Source organism: Lissotriton helveticus, chromosome 2_1 (assembly GCF_964261635.1).
Source record: "Lissotriton helveticus chromosome 2_1, aLisHel1.1, whole genome shotgun sequence".
NCBI lineage: Eukaryota > Metazoa > Chordata > Amphibia > Caudata > Salamandridae > Lissotriton > Lissotriton helveticus.
Window position 1 is genome coordinate 1,331,660,122 of NC_136059.1, and position 16,879 is coordinate 1,331,677,000.

At 51.7% G+C, this 16,879-nt stretch overlaps 1 protein-coding gene across 4 annotated transcripts in view; it reads right to left on the minus strand.

The window, feature by feature from the left end:
* CENPC (centromere protein C) overlaps positions 1-16,879 on the minus strand; it is a 1,220,926-nt gene that overhangs the window by 394,811 nt on the left and 809,236 nt on the right. For all 4 annotated transcript variants that reach the window (XM_078676246.1, XM_078676245.1, XM_078676249.1 and 1 more), the window contains 2 exons: positions 15,998-16,153; positions 3,049-3,131 (listed from right to left, as the gene is read on the minus strand). In XM_078676246.1, the coding sequence (XP_078532372.1) occupies positions 3,049-3,131; positions 15,998-16,153 (239 nt within the window). The remainder of the gene's footprint in view (positions 1-3,048; positions 3,132-15,997; positions 16,154-16,879) is intronic.

Sequence of the window (16,879 nt, forward strand, 5' to 3'; positions counted from 1 at the left end):
AATATAGGCCTCAGTAAACTTGATACCCTCACCTATATTCTCTCCCTACATTACACTTCTCACGGTTTACAGGGACTAATCTTTTACCTAGATATTACACTGCATTCAGAGCGTGGGTTTTCCCTAGTTCGAAATCTCATACATTATGCATGAGGTTTCTTGAAAGCACAGCTGGACTACCACCTCCTGCAAAAAATCTATGTACAAAGTTCAGGCCCGACGTCATCCTTAGGCCGACACAGTAAGGTAGGACCCCTGGGGAGACATATGGGTATATATACATCACATTTTGCTAAGATAGCTAGAGGAGATCGAGACTTCCCGGGCCGACACATTGACCAGAGATGCTGAAGTTCCTGCATACAGACGCTGCTGTTCGCAGTGGTCTAGCAACCCTTACAGGGTGTCCAACTCGAGACCAGAACGGGGTCCCACACTCTCACTTTAGGTAATGGGGTGGACTAGATTGTAGATAAATTCTTGGCTTAACACCTACACCCATGCTAGGTACATTTAGGTACATCTAGAAAGTGAGACATCGTAGGAGTACTCATCTTTTATGATGTGTTTTAAATACTTGAATGTATTCATGATTTTAGTAAGATGGTAGACATATACCATCCTTTTACTTTCATAGTACTGTTAATCATTTATATCCTATACTGTCTAACGGTTGTTGCAGCACATCTATTCTACACCAGAATAACAACTGTTCAATAAATGATTTTTGAAAATGCCCATCTTGTTTTATTTGGTGTATCTCTCTGAGAGAAACTAAGGAAGCACAAGTGACTGAGCGAAAGGTAGTACATGGTTTCCACGGACCTGAGGGATCAGGGTTATCATGTTCTGAGGTTGCCAGAAACTATTCTATCCCAGGTAAGAGGAGATTATAGTGGCACTGTGAGCTAGCTGATACAGAAAGGCTAACATACCCAGTGGGGGTGATCAGAGTTCGTCTGACACCAATCCTAAAGTGTGTGTTGTCTAAACACGCAGATCCTGTATATTGTCTACAGGAACCACACAACACTGGTTGTCTATGTTTTTCAATGCTTGAAAGACATACTTGTGCTGCCAGGAAAACAAAGTGCTAGTCTTTAGACTACATCAAGTGCACTGTGTCGCTCCAATAGCTGGGCTGTCAGCCAAGAGAAGTCCCAACTCATTCCGACTCCCAGGCTGCCATTCACTTGAATGGTTCTGGACACAACCTGCTTGATGCCATTCCTCCACATCAGAGAATCTTGTACAATTAAGGCATATTCCTCATATTTCAGAATAAGGCTCAGATTCTGCTTGTTATTCACCTGCTGGCTGCTTCAGTTGTGTCTGAGGAAACAGTGGCTACAGCACTAGAGCTACAGCACTAGAATACCCTCTCCATGTTAATGGAAAACGTTCACTCTGTCCTAGACCTTTACTGATGTGCCCCTTAAACATCACGTTAGGTAATCCAATCCCTCACAGTCAGAGGCCATTGTGATGGACACCCTCTGATAGGGTGGAAGCGCTCACAAAGCAACTGTGATAGTCCAACACTATGGTCAGGCTCGCACATCAACTTGCTTGACTGGCGGGGGCATTCCTTAGCTTGTAAGTTGCTCCTTCTTTCCATTTGGGATGTAAAGTACAGGTTCGCTCAGACAACACTATCAATTATCCCAGACAATTGGCCGTATGGATTCCGGAATTCTGCACACACAGGCCTTACACATATGGCAGTGATATCTAGGGCAAGGTATTTTCTAAGGGGCAGCTCATCTGTCAGGCACTATGAATTGGAAAGCATATACTTTAAGCTGCCTGTCTCTGGTAAACCATAAAAGTGAGTTTGACCATGATACAATGGATATTATCTTCTCCTTGGGAGACTGCTAAGCATCGAGCTTTCTGCCACAGACCTTAACATGAAAATCCCTTTCTTTTGCACGCTGCACATTTCACCACCCAGTTTCTTGGGGACACCTTCCGCCAAGGAAGGCAAAGCAGTAAACAAACCTACTATTTCATGTCGGGCCACCAATTACACTAAGATGTGCTTTGCTAATAAACAAACTCCACCTAGCATTTGTGCTCACCTGCTAGAGCCACAACAGTTTCCCATTGAGATAAAAACCTCCCTGAGGAAGACCCCGCATACTCGTTCAAATGCCTTAGCGGCATCTAAAACTACTACGGCCAAAGGGCCAGATCGTTTTATGGCAAGATCTATCGCACCAATTAGCTGTTGGGCCTGTTCCTGTATATATCTCTTGGGAATAAAATCCTTCTGATCTAAGTTAATGAGCTGAGGGGCGAGCTTAGCCAACCTCCCCGCTAAAATACTCATAAAGATCTTATAGTATGCATTAAGCAGTGAGATTGACCAATAGGAATCCGCCCTAGTGGGATCCTTAGAGGGTTTCAAAACAAGGGACTATGGAGGCCACTTTCCAGGATTTAGGGACCGGACCACCATGCCTATAGACAGAGTTAAGCAGAGTTTCAAAGAATGACATCAACTCCTCAATTAGAAGGCTATACACTTTTGGTATAACATTAGTACCTGTGGCTTGGTGTGCAACGATTATTTTCATTGTCTGCTGTAGGTTAGCTGTTTGGTTTGTCTCCAAACACATTGTTTTGGTGGAGAAAAAACTGAGTCGGACAGCAGCAAGCCAGGCAGTCCAGAATATCAGCCACTGTCATTGTATACCGGCTGTGCAGATCAAGCACAGTCTCAAATCGGACAACACAGTGGCGAGGACTAGGGAGCATTATTAACATAGGTGGAAAAACACAGTATCCATCAGAAATGTTAACAAAATGAACCAACTTTTTCTCCCCCCCAAAAAAGACAATACTACAGACTAATTTCAAAGCTCGTATTTTAGACAAGCAAAATCCAAAGTAAGTTAATATTTTTTACCTCCAGAAGATACTACAGGCACATTTCAAAGCTTGCATTTAGGGGGGAGGGGGAAATAAACACCAGATTACAAATCTGGTATTACTGCTCAAACTCTTTAAAATAAAAATACTAAAAGATAACACTGAAGTACATACCGGTTTGACACAAATCAAAACGAACAGGCTTGTCTTTATGAGAGATCATTCTAACAGACCGAGAAGGAACACGACCACTCCCACTGTGGAAAAAGAACAATGCTAAATTTAGCAATTTTAGAGCACAACCCCAAAAAATATTTGGAAACTTAAAAAACAGTTAACAAGCAAGGCTAAAGCTCTCAACTAAGTAAGATACAAAATTATTTTTCCAGTAAGGTTAGAAATTGAAACCCTCCACATGTTTATTCAAAGGGTGAAATCCAATAAATCCAATTTGTCAAGATGTGTACAGATTGACTGCTTACCTACTGGACTGATCTTAAATAAAATTGGTTCAAAGTTCCACCAATAAAGACCTGTTTGGATTGCCATCCTACAGGTGGCTTGTTGTGGAGCAGTTACACTGCTGCAGTATGACTCAACAAATACATTCCCTCACTAGCACAGTGGAATGAATACATTCTAAATTACAGAAAAGCAAAATTGAACAAAAGCCCTGTAAACTCAGAAAAATTAGTACTTCACTATGTACCCGACAATAACCTCTGTTCAACCACCTTTTTTTTTCCAGAACAACATTTTTATTGAAAGATTGCATAGAAAGCGCAGCACTCCATACACCGGAGGGGCTGCGAGCAGATGAGCAACATTTACGAAAGGCAATCCATACAATAATTTTATAGAAGATGCTAACCTTGACCCCCCCGGGCTACACCCCCCCCCCCCCCCCCCGGATCCACCCCAGGTCCCTGCACAATGTCCACATAGTCTGAAACAAAAATGACCATCATAAAACATTCGATGTGTACTGTCCCTCACCCAGGTTCCAAGTGTCTCTGACTTGCATCAGCATCATATTGCACAGGAGGTTCCAGCCACAGTCCCCTATAATCCGCCCATCTCTTCCATATTTTATAGTGTTTCTTAGGACAGCCTCGGGCTTCAAACACCGGGCGCTCTAACCCCATGCAGAAATCTAGCCCCTTCTTCCATACTCCTATCAGGGGGCCCTAGGGTCTTTCCAGGCGCGGGCCACATCTCTCTTAGCTACTGTGAGTCCCAAAAGCAGTAAGTGAGTTCAACCACCTTTTACAAGATTCCTGAACATCTTTTTAAAGGAATGAACATAGCAGATTTGCAATGGGAATGCATGCTTCTAAAATTCGTCTGATGAGAGACCCAGACAATCTGCAATTCAGAAAACTCTTTAAAAATCAACTATTCAGAAGTACAATTCAATAAAAGGCTACTTTGCCGATGCTCCCCCCCCCCCACACTTTGCGCCCACATTAGAACTGCTAGATGCTGGTTTGTTACCCTGATAATGCACTGGGACCTGCTAACAAGCCAGTGCAAGTGTTCTTTCCCCAAAAGGTAAGTGTGAATTGGTACACCACTTATCACACCTTGAAAGTCCCTAGTATATGGCACCAGTGGTACTCCGGGCAAAGGTGATAAGAGAAGTCACCTGGGCTGAAGCACTTTATTGTGCTAACCTGTGTGACCCTAGTAAAAGTACGACTGCATGACTGCCAATGCAGCCCTGCACGGGCAGCCTGTCTGCACAAAAAGACCACTGCCTTAATGTAAGTAAGTCAGTCTTAAGGTTGTCCTTGTAAGCCCAGGAGGTACAGTGCATTATATTAAAGGTGTGGATTTATATGTTCATACATATATATCCATACTATCCATACAGTAACCCAGTAAAGCAAGGTTTTACTTGAGCTACCAGCGGTCCATACAGTAAAATGGGCTGGTTGCCAAGCAAACTTGAGATAGCCAGCTCATTTAGGGTACCACCAAATTGTGTTGTGTTTGGCCTCAAACTCTGTGCTTTTTACCCCAATATGATTCTCGTGTCAAGGGTGAGCTGTCATGCACCGGGGTGCTACCCTGAGTGGGTGCCCCCCTCGGATACAGTGACCCAGTGGCTTGGGGGGCAACCCCCCGGGCCATTTGCTACCGAGACAAGAGTCTGCCCTCCTATTGGTCATTCTAGTAAGTTCACAGGATGAGAGATAAAGGATCTGGGCAGGGAGGTGGTCACTCCTCCTCCTTCCCAGGATTGCTAATGTTTACTGTAATCAAAGCGGCGAGCCTCAAAGCCTGTTACTGCCCTTGATGTACGAGTTACTTACCTTCGGTAACGATGTATCTGGCAGAGACGAACAAGTTACTTACCTTCGGTAACGATATATCTGTAAGAAACAGTAGTTAGTATTAGATTCCTTACCTTAGAATATCCCCAGGCGTCAGTCTGGATCCGGAAACTTTTGCGTAGCAGTACCCCTGCGCGTCGGTAGGCGTCGTCTGCAGGCGTACCCTGCGGCTCCGCGTCGTCGGCGTCGTGCGCCGTGATGACGTCGCTGGAGTATATAGACGCCGCCTCCTCGCGCTGACGTCAGTTCTTTGCACACAGCTTTTCCGCGCCAGAACACGCAGAGCCATGTGAGAACTAACACTGGTGCCATTTGAAACTAGGGCCCTGAAAGGGATGTCCTTAACCCTAGGTATCAGTTCGCAGAACGGGGAGGACGGGTGGGGCGGTAAGGAATCTAATACTAACTACTGTTTCTTACAGATATATCGTTACCGAAGGTAAGTAACTTGTTCATCTGAAAGAAACAGGTTAGTATTAGATTCCTTACCTTAGAATAGATACCCCAGCAATACCAACCCCGGTGGTGGGTCTGCGAACCAATACAATCCTACACCAGAAAATCCTGGAGGACCGAACGGCCAAAGAAGCCGTCCCTCCGGACTTGACTGTCCAGGCAGTAATGCCTCGCAAAGGTGTGCAGCGAGGCCCACGTAGCCGCCTGGCAAATGTCCTGCAAAGGGAGTCCCCGGCCCAGGGCAGTAGTAGCCGCCGTGGCCCGAGTGGAATGGGCCCTCAGCCCAACAGGAGGCTCCTTCCGAGCCAAAGAGTAGCATGCTTTGATGCACAGGACGACCCACCGAGAGATGGTTCGTTTCTGTACCGCCCTTCCCTTCTTCTCACCCACGTAGCCAACAAACAGTTGGTCATCCACCCGGAACTGGCGTGTGCGATCCATATAAAATGAAAGCGCACGTTTTGGGTCCAGACGATGGAGCCGCTCTTCATCTTTTGAAGGATGCGGAGGCGGGAAGAAGGAGGGTAAGGTGATGGACTGCCCGATGTGAAAAGCAGAAACTACTTTGGGCAGGAAAGAAGGCCTAGTCCTAAGAACCACCTTGTCAGGATGGACGGACAAGAAAGGAGGTTTAACAGAAAGAGCCTGGAGCTCACTCACTCTCCTGGCAGAGGTGATGGCAACCAGGAAGGCCGTCTTTAAAGTGAGAAGACGGAGAGGACAGGAATGAAGCGGCTCAAAGGGAGCACACATCAAGAATGTCAGAACCAGGTTCAAGTCCCACTGAGGCATCACGAACGGAACAGGTGGATACATGTGCGTGATGCCTTTCAAGAATCTCAGTACAATAGGGGACTTGAATAAAGATGGCTGATCAGGTAGCCTTAAGAAGGCGGAAAGGGCAGAAAGGTAGCCCTTGATAGTGCCCAGAGCAGAGCCCTGCTGGGCAAGAGAAAGAAGGAAGAGGAGAACCTCGGAAAGAGGGGCAGAAAGGGGATCCACAGCCTTTGCTGTGCACCATGCCACAAATCTGTTCCACCGGCAGGCGTATACCGACTTTGTGGAGGGACGCCTGGCTGCCAGAATCACATCACAGACTTCAGGAGGCAAGTCGAATGGCCTCAACTGTCGCCGCTCAATCTCCACGCATGGAGGTGGAGGCTGGACAGGTTCGGGTGGAGGACCGTCCCCTGCTGCTGCGACAGAAGGTCCTCCTGAAGGAGCAGGCGGATCGAGGGACCGACTGACATGCTGAGTAGCTCGGGATACCAGTATCTTCGAGCCCAGTCCGGAGCCACAAGGATAACTTGGGCCCGGTCGCGCCTGATCTTCTTCAGCACTCTGGGCAGAAGTGGTATAGGTGGAAAGGCGTACAACAGACCGCAACTCCACTCGCGCCGAAAGGCGTCGCCGAGCGAGTGCCGTCTTGGAAACTCCAACGCGCAGAACTGATGAAATTGCGCGTTCTCTTCTGTGGCGAATAGATCTAACCAAGGCTCTCCCCATTGCTGAAAGAGGCCGTTCGCCACGTCCGAGTTCAGACGCCATTCGTGATCCACCGAGCACCGACGGCTGAGTTCGTCCGCCCTGGCGTTCAGAGAACCTGCCAGGTGTTGAACCGTCAGAGTCACGCCCTGACGTTCCAGCCATTGCCAGAGGCGCAGAGCCTCCTGGCAAAGGGTCCACGACCCCACAACGCCCTGTTTGTTGCAGTACCACATGGCGGTGGTGCTGTCCGTGAACACCTGCACTACACTCCCGTTGACAAAGGGGAGGAATGCCTTCAGTGCTAGGCGAATCGCCCGCAGCTCCAACATGTTGATATGGAGCCGGGACTCCGCCGGAGACCAGATGCCTCTGATCTCCGCCTCTCCCAAGTGGCCTCCCCAGCCCTGGAGGGACGCGTCCGTCACAACTACGTGCTCCGGCTGGGGAAGGGAGAGGGATCTGCCCCTGACCCAATCGCGGTCCGTAAGCCACCACTGCAACTGTCTCGCAGTGCCCTCCGAGATCAGGACATGGTTGGACAGGTTGCCCTGATGCTGGGCCCACTGAAACTTCAGGTCCCACTGCAGAGCCCGCATCCGCCATCTGGCGTGATGCACCAGAAGGATGCAGGAGGCCATCAGCCCCAGAAGCCGCAGCGTCAACCTGACCGAAACCCGGGACAACGGCTGAAAGATGGGAATCAGAGCCTGAATATCCCGGACCCGCCGTTCCGGAGGATAAACCCGAAACTGCGCCGAGTCGAGAACCGCTCCGATGAAAAGGAGCTTTTGAGAGGGACACAGGTGTGATTTCGGCACATTGATGGAAAACCCCAGCTCGTGCAGGAGGTCTGCCGCCATCTGAAGGTGGTGGACGACTGTCTGGGGCGAGCCCGCCTTCAACAACCAGTCGTCGAGGTAGGGGAAGACTGAAACCCGTAACCGGCGCAGATGAGCTGCGACCACCGCCAGCACTTTCGTGAACACCCGTGGGGCGCTGGTAAGGCCGAAAGGAAGCACGATAAACTGAAAGTGCTCGTGGCCTACCGTGAACCGCAGGTAACGCCGGTGGGCCGGCAGGACGGGGATGTGAAAATACGCATCCTGCAAGTCCAACGCTACCATCCAGTCTTGTGGGTCTAGAGCAGCCAAGACCTGAGCCAAAGTCAACATCTTGAACTTTTCCTTCCGGAGGAAGCCGTTGACGTTCCGTAGGTCCAAGATAGGATGTAGGCCCCCCTTGTCCTTCTTGGGTACCAGAAAGTAGTGGGAATAGCAACCACACCCTACTTCTGGCCCAGGAACGCGCTCGATGGCCCCCTTGGCCAAGAGGGCAGTAACTTCCTCCTGCAGAAGTGTCAAGTGGTCCCCCGACACACGGTGGTTCTGCGGTGGCATGGCCGGAGGAGTGGACTCGAAGGGGAGGGAGTAGCCCCTTCGGACGAGCTGCAGCACCCACCTGTCCGACGTAATCGTGCGCCAGCGGGAGTGGTGATGGCGAACCCTGCCACCCACTGGCGTCACATGGGCCTGAAAGCTCGGACTAGGAAGATTTGGAGGCTGCTGCGGGGGGAGGTGTGGACTGACCTCGCCGCTGTCCCCTACCGCCACCCCGGCGGAATCCACGGCCGCCACCGCGCTGAGGAGCGTTCTGCGGTGCGTGGCTGGCAGCACGTGTGGGACCGCCCCTTCCGTGGCCACGAAAGGAGCGAAACGAACCCGTCTGCTGGCGCTGGGTCGAAAGACCCAAGGACTTGGCCGTGACCCTGGAGTCCTTGAAGCGCTCAAGCGCGTTGTCCGCTTTGTCACCGAACAGGCGACTGCCATCGAAAGGCATGTCCATGAGGGCATTCTGGACATCCGGCGAGAAGTTGGCGGATCGCAGCCAAGCATGGCGACGAATCGCCACCGTCGTGGACATAGCCCGTCCCAGCGAGTCGGTCGTGTCAAGACCACACCGTATGGAATACCTCGCCGCGTCCCGGCCTTCAATCAAAGCCTGGTTGAGCTTGTCCTGCGGGCATTGCGGCATACACTACGCGACCGTATCCCACAGAGAGTGGGTGTAGCGGCCTAAGAGGCATGCGCTATTGCAAGACCGCAGTCCTGCACTCAAAGACGAAAAGACCTTCTTGCCAAATTGGTCATAACGCTTAGATTCCCGATCGGGCGGGGCCGACGGGAATGCGGACTGGGAAGTGGAGGTTTGGATCACCAGACTCTCCGGGGAGGGATGGGTGGAGAGGAAGGCAGGGTCGTCCGAACACGGACGGTGACGCCTGGCAACGTTTCGGTCAACAGGTGAACCGGAAGCGGGCCTGGACCAGGTGCCCAAAAGGACATCCGTCAGGGCGTCATTAAACGGCAGCAGAGGCTCCTGGGGGCATGACTGCGGTTTAAATACCTCGGTGAGGATGTTAGGCTTCACCTTAGCAACGGGGAGCTCAAGGCGCAAGGCCTTGGCAGCCGTCATCAGTACCACCGAATAGGCAGCCCCAGCCTCCGACGCCACAGTGGGAGGCGAGACAAACCCAGGGTTAGGCGACTCGTCCAGACCACTGGCCTCACCTAAGTCACCTACCCAGTCCACGTCGTACTGGCATGCTCGAGACAAAGGGTCCTCAGACCCCTCCCAACCCTCTCCATAATCGTCCTCATCGCCATAGTTCGAGTCAACGATATAGACCGGCTCCTCGGAGCCAAGGGGCCCCAACGGCGCCGGACTCGGCGTCGGACGATGCCGGTCCGACTCCGCGTCAGGGGTCAGAGAGGGAATGGGGGTGGCGCCGGAGCCCCGACGCCGGCCGGAACCGACGGCGGAGTCACGGCGCCGCGCGGAGGCGGCACCACGGGTTGCCCCGATGGAATCGGCGCCGGAGAGGCCGGATGACCAGCCGGCGACGACCCTGAAGGGCCCAGCGGCGCCGGGGCCGGAGCCGCCGGCGGCGTCGGGGCCGGAGCACCCGGCGGCGTCGGGGCAGGTGCACCCGAACCGCTCGGGCCCCCAGACGGGACCGACGGGCCCGCAGGCGCCGTAGGCCCCGCCGGAGGAGACATCGCCCTCATAGCCATGAGGAACTCCTCAATCTCCTCGCGCGACGCGCCTTCCCCAGGGACCGATGGGTATGGGGCAGACGGTGTCGGCGACCCACGCGGGGCCACGGGGGTGGGGCCACCCGAACCCCCGGCCGCATCACGCGGGCGTCGGGGGGAGTCGGGGGTACGATGACGACGCCCCGACTTCTTGCGCTTACCTGAGGAACCGGAGGAATGGTGGCGACTCCCGGAGCGCTCATGGCGGCTCCGCGATCGTTCTCTCGACCGCTCCCTCGACCTCCGACCGGACCGGGACCGCTCTCGACGCGGGGCCGACACCCGGAGCTTGAGCAGCTTGCGGGACCGCTCCCGCCTAGCTTTACTTGTCAAGGCCCGGCAGTCGACGCAGGACTCCACGTCGTGGTCCGCGCCCAGACACCGGAGGCAGAGTCGATGGTGGTCGGTGACCGACATCAGGCGGTCGCACCCGTCGCAACTTTTAAAACCGGGCATCCTACCGGCACCTGAAGATAGAGTTAGATGTAACAAAAACTTGGTCAAAAGACCGGAGTACTGCTCTTCGGATCTGCGCTAACTGGCGCGGAAAAAAGAAGAACTGACGTCAGCGCGCGGAGGCGGCGTCTATATACTCCAGCGACGTCATCACGGCGCACGACGCCGACGACGCGGAGCCGCAGGGGACGCCTGCAGACGACGCCTACCGACGCGCAGGGGTACTGCTACGCAAAAGTTTCCGGATCCAGACTGACGCCTGGGGATATTCTAAGGTAAGGAATCTAATACTAACCTGTTTCTTTCAGATGATTCTAGCAGCAGATTCCTTAACGTAGAATTATCCCCAGGCGTGAGACTGGATCCGGAAAACTTTTCTGCCACAGCATCCCTGCACGCCGGGGAGACGGCACCACGTGACTCCGCCCTAACGTCGTCCGCATACGTGAAGTCAGCGAGGATACATAAATCCCACCCCGGCGCGTCTACATCAGTTTTCTTCGGGGAACTTTCTGCGCCACGACGCGGAGCCATCACAACCAAAACTGTGAGAATACTGGAAGTGTGCAAAAACCCAACTATCAAGAAGGGAAATAAACAAAAGGTGAGGAACAGCATATCCAGAAAAGTGCCGGGCACTAAGGCACCAAGTCATGGAACGAAAGAATAGAGGGCAGCTACTGGAAGCAAGTCTGCAACCAACAGAACAGCCTCCCTGGAAACAGAAAGCATGTGAAAAAAAGAGCACAGCAGATGAAGAAATCCGCAACCACCGCCCGGGGCCAAGAAAGGGTCCAAGGCCAGAATGGAAGCACAACAACAATTCATCCCCCAACACCACCAGTAGGGGGCAGCTCCTATAAGGGACCGGGGTCGAGACCAGCCAGAGGATCTCAACCCCAAGGACTGCAAGAGTCAGGAGTGCAAGTAACACAAAGAAGCAGGGCACAACGAACCGTACATTGGAGATCAAATGCATGAGTGCAGAAGTACCAGGCATCCGCCCACCAATCCCCAGAAAGGAAGGAAAGGAGCAACGACAACAAGGCGAGCATCCCCCAGGGAGAGTACAAAAAAAGCACTCACAGAGGACCGCCGCCCAGAAGCAGGCGAGTGTAGAAGACCGAGAAGGGTCCTCTCAGAAACGGGGAGGATGTGTGGTTTGGCAGAAAAATGCTTGTGAAATCTTATTCTGCTGTCAATCTACGCCTGGGTTAGTCAAAAGCAGCATAACTTCGACATTTTGTATAATAGGATACCAGTGCAAAAGACCTACACAATGAAACCACTACTGTGTGCACTACTCATTACAGAGTTACAATGAACATGGTAACCCTGTTATCTGCGGGTGGTGTGGCCCAGAGCATCAAGATGGTGGTCGCACCTTAGGAGTGCTCCGGACCCCTCCGTCATCCGCTCTTCAATCCCTCGCCAATCGGACCCCAGCAACCTTCCTAGCGCCTGCCTGCTTACCTGGGAGACCTGGGGGTTCTTTTGGAGCACTGTCTGGGGATTCTGGGTGAGTGGCCGCCGACCAACTCTCCAGATCCCCGCTCGTCCCCCAGACCTGAGCGCTCTGGCTGAAAGGTGTCGGCTCAGGTGAACATCCAGTGTTGCCCGGCGGACCCCATGAACCAGCCTTCCTGATACTGGCCTGCTTTGCTCGGGTCCCGTGACTTCTGGGAACCCCCTGCCCTGCTCCCGTGGTCTGGGCGCTTCTAGGCCTGTTCAACCGCTGATCGGGCGGAGAGGAGCTGCTGTCCATGTCTCCTACCAGGTACCTTGCGGCGCTGCCCCGTTGACGACCGCCACTGCCCTGCTGTGGGACTGGCCCGCCCGCCGACTTCACCGCGATGATCCTGCGGAGGCCTTTGCTCTACTGAGGTGCGGTGGCTGTGGGATGTCGGCGCCTCCCGGCCTCTCCCGGCCCGTTGGATTGGCACCGGTACCCATGTGAGGCTGTGTACCCTGAAGGACTACTTAGACGGCCTGGAGGCCCGAGACCCTGCCACGCCCGCTGTGACGGTGAGGGGGTGCCTGCCCATTGCGGCTGCCCTGCCTGGAGGGGGGTGAGTCGGCCATCGATCGGGCGGCCGACTCCCCCCCCATCCCCCCCACGCTGATGCGACCTCCCCACTGAGTGAATCTGTGGCCCTATGCTGGGGGTATCCCGCGCCTTGCCTGGACTGTGAGGGCGTACTAACATGGTCCGGCCTGAGGCTGTGGCCCCCCCTGGCACTGCAGTGAGGCGCGGGGGTAACTAGACTGCAATCTTGGGCAGTGGTGCTTCCGTTGTGGTGGCGCCCCCCTCCTGGGTCGATCTGCGCTTGACACTTGTCGATACCCGCTACGAACCCTCACCCTGTCTGGGGCTGCACACGGGACCTGGGTCTTGGGGCCTAGAGTGACACCGTTGTGGGGCTGCTCAAATTTACCACCCAGCTCGCTGTGGAGCTGGGCTGGGGAGTATAAACTCGGCCGTCGATTTGGCGGTGGGGGGGCGGCCTCTTCGCTGGTGTGGCCGTCCCCTCTCTCTCCTACTGCAAAGTGGTGCTGGGGTCCTGTCTCGAGGCGCACCCTGCTCCCTGCTTGACCCAGAGCTGCAGTGACCCGGCCTGCTGCTATGCGCCCCCCACCCCCTTCCCTCCCTGGTGCTCTGGTGGGGTGTGAGGGGCATTTTGACTGCCAGTTCGGGCAGTGGTGGCCCTACCTATGGGGGTGTCCCTCCTGGACGGACCTGTGTTGGGCGGTGGCGGTTGACTGCGGCCTCCACCGGTGAGGTTCGGCCACTACATTGGGTGGCGGTGTCTCCTTGGTCCTGGCCTCACCCTAGTCCCTCCAGAGACTCTGGCTTCATCCTTCGCCTCGCCGGTGGGTGGCTGACTTCTGTCCCTCTGCTCCAGCGGACCCGGGAGCCCTGGCCCGACACCAACCTTGGCCCCTTGTAGATCCGCACACCTGGAGCTCTCTTCCTTGCCTGAATATACCCCACCCGAAGCTCAGGTCATGACAGGCGACCTGGGGAAAGGAGGAATCTCCCGTATCTATCGCTCCCTTACAAAAACACCCCCAACTCCCTATCTCAACTCCGGGTCAAGTGGGAGGGTTAGCTCGGGCCCTGGAGGACACTGACTGGAGAGACGCCTTGATGGCTCCTAAAATAATTGCAGTTTCAGCAAGACTTCAACTAGTCCAAATACATTTTACTACACATGGCCTATCTTACACTGTTGCAACTCTATCACGCGGGGCTTCGACTTGATGCTTCCCCTCCCCGCTGTCCTCACCCCAGGCAGATTTCTATCACATGGTATGGCTATGTCCTGTGATTCAGGGGTACTGGGAATCCGTAACTGGGGAGCTCACCGAGACTTGGGCTGGGAGGTTCCCCTTGACTCTATACACATTATCCTGGGCATCACCGAGGGGCTGGATTGCACCAGGGCTGAGAAGCGCCATTCTTAACACAGCACTAGCAGTGGCCAAGAGGGACATTGCAGCTCACTGGCTGAACACTACCACATCTACATCGGCGTGCGCAGAGGGGTGGACTGGTGTGCCGAGCAGGAACGGCCTCCCTATGTGGCCAGAGTTTGTCCTAGGAAATTTCGTCTAATGTGGGGCATGGGTCGGAGTGATAGAAGACTAAAATGGAATGATACGCTGTCTAGAATGGGAGTGGGTATGCCGATATCGGCCCTATGTATGTCTACCCTTTTATGCTGATTGATATGTTTGTGTCTTTGCCATGCCTTTTACAATGTACTCCTGAATGGTGCTGTTTTCTTTGTTGCAACCTAAAATCAATAAAAATTGACCAGGTTATCTGCCTGGTGTCTCTGTTGTGTCGAATTCAAGGCTCTCCCCTTACTGTACGCAGGTCCAGCTAATTTCTATAATTAGTAAGGACATTTTGGAAAACATTGTCATTCTTCTCAAAGAGAAATTCATAACTAATGCTGCATTTTAGAATGCACATTGCACCTGCTGGACTTAAAAACATTACTGATACTTTAATGGATTTGACACTACGTGCTGCGGGATGCAGAACAGCATTAAAAGCATAGCTGTTTTTAGATAACATATGCCATTAAGAGGCGATGCCCATCAGAGACACATCCTTTGTGCTCTGGAGTCTGAAGGATTAATTATGTCCTTTGCATTCGAGAACGCTATATGTAGAAAAGATATTTTGAGGCAACAACCTTTTTTGCCTTTTCTTTAGGCTGGTGGAAGAATCTCCGTCATCTCATATGAAACATGCTCAATGTGGGATTCAAACAACAACTATTTTATTTTTTATTTAGAATAGCATAGTTTCCGGGCCGAGTAAATAATAGATGTTAATGTCGCCATCTGAATGGCACTCACTTATTCAATCCAAGGAGAATGGAATGCATTAGGAATAAAACTTGAGACTGGCTGGTCATATATCTCAACATTAGGTATGTTAACACACTAAGCTCAATATTCTGAGACTTGTACACGCGTGGGCCTCAAATGAGCAATGTTGTAACATCTCAATAAGCAGACTGAACACGTTCCTTTGCATTACAGCCCGGCAGGACAGTCTTTCTGAGGATGGAATGAAAAATATTTCATGAGCTCACTGTTATTTCACAGATTAAATATTTGTACAACTTTGAATTAGTAGCACATCTTAAAGGAAACTTTTTTAACAAGTTGAAAAGCTTCCTTGTTACAATAGAGAAGGAATTACAAAGAGAGGCCTTGCACACTCTAGGTCACTTCAACATGACTATATTCTGCCCAAGTAAGGGCAGCTCCAGTAAAGAATATTGCCCAGGTATGCCCTCCAACTCAGGACCTCTACCCAAAGCTGAAATGATTTAAATGTCAACAACCCCAATCCGGCCTTTAGGAAGAACAAAATGGCCTTCCTTGCAGGAGGAGCTCTTGTAGTAAGAAAGGGGGGGATGATTGATAATGAACTTTATGACACAATAGTCATAGTGTCGATTTTTTTTTAGTTTCATTTCATGTTTTCTTCACTCTTTTCCTTTTAAGTTTATTCTATTCTGGCTTGCATGTTCCCATCATTTCTGTACTGATAAATATAGAATTAAATGGGTTTCTAATTTTACATTCTATTTGAGGCGGAAACTGAAGAAATGGGAAACACGTTTTCATCGACTGATTTCTTTCCCCAAGTAGTCGATAGATGCTGTGGAATTGTTATCTGCCTGCTTATTACGGTTGTATAAAACTATATCTCTGTATGATGCAAAGCACAGAGACTATATGCTTGCCTAAGTAATCAGGAAACATGAGTACCTTTGAATGCAATGGCTACAACCAAACGCTGGAGGCGAAGGTGTTAGCAGTTCTTCTTCGCTTTCACACTCAGATGTTGTTGGCCCTGTAACTGGACATGCTGGCTGAGCCATCTCATTGGCAATATTCAGGACTGTCTTTTCCTTTGATGTGTCACTAAAACAGAAGAAACAGAAAACAGGAGAGCATATAGTGATTAAACAGTTAAAAACTGCCTACTTCCACATTTTATCTAAACAAGACAAGAAAAATATGTCAGCCCAAACTCAGGAAATGACAAAGCATGAGCCCTCAGTAAAAACAACAGAAACAAAATCAAAGGAGAACACATCAATCAACTTATTAAGACCAAATCGCTCATGGCTTACAACTACTGTGCTCAGTTCTTGGAGTTCCCGGGCCAGATGTCTGGATGGTCTTTTGCACGCAGGAAACGACCATAAAACCTGACTTCAAAGCGCACACTGTCAAGACAGTGTATGTGGCCTACTTAGGTGCATTTGTTGTATACTTTACAGATTGGTGTACTGATAAAAAGTAGATGGAGCTGAGAGTTTTGGTGATTTTATTCTCTGATATTGTTTGCAAAGGTACTTGGGTACACGTGTGGTTGGTTGCATGAGTGGATGAGTATGTAGTTGGAGCGTTGTATTAAGAGATGTATCGATGGGGCAAGTCAGGGAACAGGGCCATGAGTCATGCCGAGGGCTGAATTCGAAGTGCTGTGGAGACGGCTGGCTGTAAGGGTAGAGCTGCAGGGAGATACCAAGCCGGGAGGGTTGCAAGTGTGGTTTTGTGGAGAAAAAAAAGTGCACGCATTAAAAATTGAAGAATGGAGAGCTGCAAGCAACAGCGCTGCGCAGGGAAGAGATTAGAGGACTA